The 6,222-nt window shown below is 42.0% G+C and overlaps 1 protein-coding gene across 2 annotated transcripts; it reads left to right on the forward strand.

The window, feature by feature from the left end:
• The first annotated feature begins 705 nt into the window (after nt 1–705).
• dio1 (iodothyronine deiodinase 1) lies at nt 706–3,260 on the forward strand. Of its 2 annotated transcripts, XM_076087750.1 has the most exons (5): nt 706–1,103; nt 1,194–1,337; nt 1,936–2,135; nt 2,552–2,621; nt 2,832–3,260. In XM_076087750.1, the coding sequence occupies exons 1-4, from the start codon at nt 767–769 to the stop codon at nt 2,615–2,617; spliced, it is 747 nt and encodes a 248-aa protein (XP_075943865.1). In that variant the 5' UTR covers nt 706–766; the 3' UTR covers nt 2,618–2,621; nt 2,832–3,260. The 2 variants fall into 2 exon arrangements, with proteins under 2 accessions (XP_075943865.1, XP_075943864.1); XM_076087749.1 differs by having other exon boundaries at nt 2,552–3,260.
• The last annotated feature ends 2,962 nt before the right edge of the window (nt 3,261–6,222 follow it).

Genomic DNA, 6,222 nt, shown 5'->3' on the forward strand with positions numbered 1-6,222 from the left:
AGTACAGAAACGTTAACCTAATGCACTAGAAAGCAGCAGCCAAACATATTTCAGATGCTCGTGGACCATCGACTTTAAAATACACTTACATTCACCATGTGTCCTGCCAGTGTCACCTAGCGTTAAATGTGTATTTAAATGACATAGGTAAACAGTGGTTAAGCTAACATGTTAGCTCGATAGCTAACAGACTCGTGCCACATGTGCGTGTTGACTGACTCCCTCACACTCTGCTAGCTTCAGTGTGGGGCATAGTTTAGGGTAAAGTCTCATAGCTAAGCTAGAAGTGCATGTTCATGTTTGTTTTCACAGTATCTCTGTCTCTGCTTGTGAATATCTCCTGTAACCTCGAATTATTACAACAGTTAATGTTAGCTAGTAAGTAGGCTCCTCTGACTTTGTTTGTGTAGGAAACCCTAGCTATTGTTTGCCACGGGACTTTTAATGGGGCACGTTACTTCTCTTCTTCTGACAAAGCGTCCTAAAGGGAGATGTTTTGAAGTAGCGTCGTTTCCAAGAGTACTGGGATTTGTTGTAAGACTGAAACGTTATCTTCTTTCCGGATAAAAAAGGATCCGTTGTGTTTTAAGTGGTACAAAAGTATTCGCCACTTGCGATCTAGAAAATCCGAGCTCTCGACGAGGCCTTGAAGGCAGCTGTTGTGACACGTGAGCCTAGTGGGCGGTGACCGACGTGTTTGACTATCAGATATCAGTTTCTGCAGGAGACACTGTGGAAACAGGAGTTCGCCACAAAGGAAGCAAGCATGTCTTTGCACAGACTGATGGTGTATTTGTCGACAGCATCCTTGTTTTGCTTAATGATAGGACTCAATGCCGCACTCTTTGTTCTGCGTTTTATTTCACCAAGTCTCACCAAGAAGATCATTCTCAAAATGGGTGAAAAGACCACGATGACCCAGAATCCCAACTTCAAGTATGAAGATTGGGGTCTGACATTTGTATCTGTTGATTTCGTGAAAGCCGCCAGCAGCCACCTGTGGATGTCTCTCGGACAAGATGCCTTTGTGGGGGGAGAAGCTCCTGACACATCTGTGGTCAGCATGGAGGGAAAGAAAACAAGTATCTGCAAGTACTTGAAAGGTGCGTGACAAGATGTAGGCTTTTGCGTATTGATCAGGTTGTATCCCTCTCTCTGCTCCCAAATCTAAAGCTGTGTTTCCTTTACTGCAGACAACAGAGCGCTGGTGTTGAGTTTTGGAAGCTGCACCTGACCCCCGTTCATCTTCAAACTTGACGAGTTCAAGCAACTCGTCAGGGACTTCAGCGACGTGGCTGACTTTCTTGTGGTCTACATCGCCGAGGCGCATTCAACAGGTGAGTAAAAGTAGCCCAGTGTGCCAGGTGAATGTGTCAGTATCTCTTAGACTTATTTGCAGAAACTATGCATCCAAAATCTGTAAGGGGAAATTATGCAAAGTTGTATATATCAGCACTTTCCTGAGAGACTTGAAAGTGAACATTTTAAAGTTTTAAAGATGAATGTGTGCCTTGAAAGTTCCTGATTTTCCTTACACTTGAAAGTACAGAATAATCTAATAATCAATGGCCCCTTAGAATTACTTATCCTAATGGAATAATCCCTGCAGTGGAGGATTTCTAAACGCAGCAATTTAAGATTTTAATTTCTAAATGATCACTTGATTCAATTTTCAGATTATACTAGAAAAGCTTTTGATTACGTCATCACATTTAATATTGTAGCAAAATAGTCAAATGTTGAGTCATGGGCTCTTGTGCATAGAAATGGGGCGGTAACCACAATCTGGGCTACGTTCCCCTTAATAACTGCGATAAACTCTTGACGCTGTAATCCAACATCTGTAAAATTTATTATGTGCTCCACAACTTTTGATGTCCCGCTGCATTCAGCGTCCAGTTCCAGTAAAAATCCTGTTCTTTATTTCTATGTCAGATGGTTGGGCCTTCACCAACAACATTGACATCAACCAGCACCAGAGCCTGGAGGACAGGCTGTCTGCAGCACAGATCCTGGTTCAGAAGGAGCCCCTGTGTCCGGTGGTTGTTGACGACATGAGTGACGTGTCTGCCATAAAGTACGGCGCTCTGCCCGAGAGGCTTTACGTGCTGCAGGCTGGGAAAGTTGTCTACAAGGTGAGATCCGTGCGCCACTGACACTTAAGTCAAATTTAAGCGACCGTGATTGAAGGGTTAACGGTAAACATTTCTGTCACATCCCACGCGTTAATGCAATGAATCGCGTGATTGAAAGCAGTACCAGCATTGTGTGTGTGTAGAGTTCCATGACGCTATCTGCAGTCACGCTATCGCATGAGAAGGAGCAGTGAAAGATTCAGACACAACACTAAAATTCTTGGCATGGAGCCAGGCCCGTGTTAGTGATGCCAGAAATGTAGAGTTACAAGGTATTAACAAGGCGCAGACGTGTCTCTGGTGTCTTCTGTGTGCATGTTCTTTGTCATCGTTAATGAAAGTGGTAACTAAATGGTGTTATTTTGTCATTAACATTCCTCTCTCTCTCTCTCTCTCTCTCTCTGTGTGTTCTCTAGGGGGGCGTGGGGCCTTGGGGTTACGATCCAATGGAGGTGCGTTTGTTCCTGGAGAAGATGAAATAAGAAGGTTGTTCAAGTATTTGCCATCCGATTAGTCTGTCCACATCATAGTCAACATATATTCTCATATCAACCAAAACCATATTGTTTTAAATCAAGGTTCAAATCAATTAACTGCTTAATCTACATGTAGTTTAATATCTGCTCTTTGGGGGGGGGGGCATCGTGCTCCTACTGTCAATCTCTGAGCTTGAACTCGCCTCTCTGTGTTTCTTAGTGACGGCTGCAGATTAAACCGTTGGCCTCTGTAGCCAGATGAAGTGAAACGGAGAGACGGTCTGGTTCGAGACGTCGCATAATGTACAGGAGATGTCCCCTAAAGTGTCTTAAAGTTTAAAAGGCCGTAAGATTTGAAGTTAATGAAAGCACTCGTTTGCCACTTCTCTCGCAGGTTCATTTATCATTGTCTATCATTAGCATTGTAAACTGTATTAATTACTAAGCGCTTCTATTGTCAGTGAATGCTCCGAGGTAATTTCACAGGAGGGTGTTTTTTTTATATATGATGGTTACAGTGCAAACCTCTGGTAACTGTAACCTGATGGATTACTTGAAAAACAGCCTTCTCTGGTTTATGTAGGAGCATTCATGATGAGACATGTAATGTTTGCATGATAGTACAATAAAGAACAAGCTGGGAAGAAGACTCCTGCATCAACTCCTCCATTCATTCATACGCAACATATGATTTGAATTGTGTTTCCGTGACTCTTCCTCCACTGCCGACATAGCTGGATGGAAATAAACTGGCTAAAGTTAAATCATTATTCAAATGAAAAGCAGCAGCCATTGTTTGAAACATCCATCATCGCTTCTCTGAGCTGCTGACTCATCCAATAAGATGGGCTGCAAATCTCCAGAGGTGTTTTTATTTTTACATGTTTCTGTGGGGAAAATGGCCGAGGGCTTAAATGTTGACGCACACGGCAAGCTGGCTGTTGTTGACTGTCTTGTCTGGAAATGATAAATGGTAAACGTCCTGCACTGTATGTGGGTCATGCCAAGTTCAACAAGTGTGTGCACACACACACACCGCGAGTTGTGATGTGTGGCATTCAGGCCCTGATGTGAGTTAATACCTAACCGTCTAGTCTTTGCAAATCTATCGATTTTGGCTCCCAGCATGCCTAGTCTCACTACAAAACTTACTGCCTCTCTTGCTGTAATTCTTCAATAGTGTTGTATAACACGAAGCAAACAGGAGTGCATTGCCTTTCAAGGTCTAGGTTTTACTCATGTCTTTTAGGGGTGAAAGAGGAACTATTTTAATAATAGAAAATAATGATTTACCTCAAGGTAAGAATGATTAAACTCCCAACAGTATCATTATAAATTGTTGAATTGGCTTTCCTCTTGTCTTTATGGCTTTTGCCTCCACACAAATATTAAATTAAGAACCCACTCATGTACAGTATTTGGGTAGATTTTTATATATTGTTTTAAATGCATGTAATAAAAAGAGCTGCATCAGTGGTGATTTGTGCCCTGGTTTGTCTGATTAGTGTAAAAGTGATTGGAAAAGTAAACCCTGTTTAAAAAAAAAAAAAGAATATATAAATCACAAAAGACCAAGTGACAAAACAAACCACAGGATCATAGCTCGGGTTACAAAGCTACTACGTTTTGTTTTTTTGTCGCTACAGCTTTCACAACCTTAACTGCGTGGATCTAAAATTGGAGAACAGGTTTGGCTCCTGCCCAGCCAGGCCACATCCTGTGGAGAGCAGGCGGCAGCAGCTCAGCTTCCTTTTGTTAGACAGGAACCACAACGCTGTCAGATCCTCCCAACCATGGACTTTTGTTAGAATCCACGTGTGAATCTTTAAGTAAAACCAAAGCCAGTGCATACAGTGTATTTAGTTGCTTTTCGGGAGAGAAAATATGTTGTTGAAGCCCAGAGGTCTCTGTAAAGATGGTGGGTCCTCTGAAGCCCACCAGAGGGCAATGTGAAGCCGTTTGTTACTCCAACAGGAGAGCAGCAGACACAAAAAACATGAGGTTGTTTTTCTTGTTGGCTCCCAGGCATTGTTGTGACCCATCTGGCTAAATTTGTTGGTCCACAAAAAATAGTATTAATTAAAGTATTAGCTTCCTTTAATGTAATAATCTAAATTGGTTTAAGCTGAAACTTGAGTCTGGACATTTACTGTTCGTACCACCTTTACTGCTGATTTGTGACGCCTTGATTGAGATATTATTATCATCATGACCAACCAACTTTTACAAAGAGGCAACGGATGCATCATCTAAGAAAAGTGAAGAAGCTTTCATAGTACAGGGAAGCTTTTTTTTTTAAAAGGGGTTTACAGATGCCAAGTGCTGCAAGAAGGGCCTATTTCTACCTTAAGAAAAACCCAAACCACAGACGAAAAGGCAGCAAAAGAGAATAAGTTCCAAGGAACACACAAATATTCACAACAATAGATCATGGAGTTTCCTTCTCGACTCAGGGAACACACATATATTGTGATTATAACTCAAGGTTCAGCTGTATCCCACGGCCTTCTCCAGCAGGTGGAGATGAATAGATCTTGACTGAACAAAAAAGACAGCTTCGACATGAATCTCCCTAAAGATCCACTGTGACCATTCACATTTGGATTACTTGGACTGGATAGTGAGACACAACCTGGCAACCCACTCAGCCAGGGCTGCTATGGCTCGGTGTTAAGTGGGTTGTTGGGTGACTCACCACTCACACTTGTGCCTGGACTGCCCACCAGGTGGAAATGATGTAACGGTAAGGTTTCTCATACAGTGGTATTGCGCTCCTTTTAACCCTTTTACAGCCGTAAGCAGTCTGTATTTTTAGATATAAATTCTTATTACACTAACTGTTTGACTTACTGAGGGATAAACCCCTTTCCTCACTGAGATGCCAGGGGCAAGAACATCTGGTTGAGTATGTTAAAATCAATGACAGGAAGTTAAAAGGCCAGCTTACCTAAAAAAAAACCTCCACGTGGCTCTGTCCTGTACCGTGAAGGAGCCTGACTCAACCCGACCCCAGTCTTAACCCTTTGATGCCATGCGTGCATCCAAACACTATACTTATTAAAAACAGTGTCCATGAGGTGAACCTGTGCCATCTTTTACAAGCACTTGTTTTCCACAGTTAAGTTTACCATCAGCATTGAAAACTGTATTAATTAATAAGGGTTTCTATTGTCTATGAATGCTCCAAGGTTTCACAATTTAACAGCATTACAGTAGAAACCTCGTAACTGTAATTTGATTAAAATGACCTAGACAGCCTTTTTTGGATTATGTAGCAGCATTTATTGTTTGTTTTTTTAACTAATTTGCTCATTTTTATTATTCTTGTCTTTTTATTATCGTCCATTTGCCCTTGTTGAAATGTGTAACCGGCTTTGAGCTCTCCTTTCCTGTATAAAAAGTGCTCATTAAATGAAGCGTACTATTACTCAACTGAAACACTGCGTCCCTCTTCTTCCTGTCTCACGTCACCAGCAGCTCAGCCCGGCCTGCACAGCGTTTCCCTCACTCTCCAGGATTTCCTCCTGTTGGTCTGGTTGCTGCAGACTACAGCAAATATTGAATAGAGAGTTTCCTCTTGGGGGGGATTAAATGATTCAAATGACACAATC

This window comes from Anarhichas minor, unplaced genomic scaffold (assembly GCF_050575085.1).
Source record: "Anarhichas minor isolate MPS153535 unplaced genomic scaffold, ASM5057508v1 ptg000010l, whole genome shotgun sequence".
Lineage (NCBI taxonomy): Eukaryota > Metazoa > Chordata > Actinopteri > Perciformes > Anarhichadidae > Anarhichas > Anarhichas minor.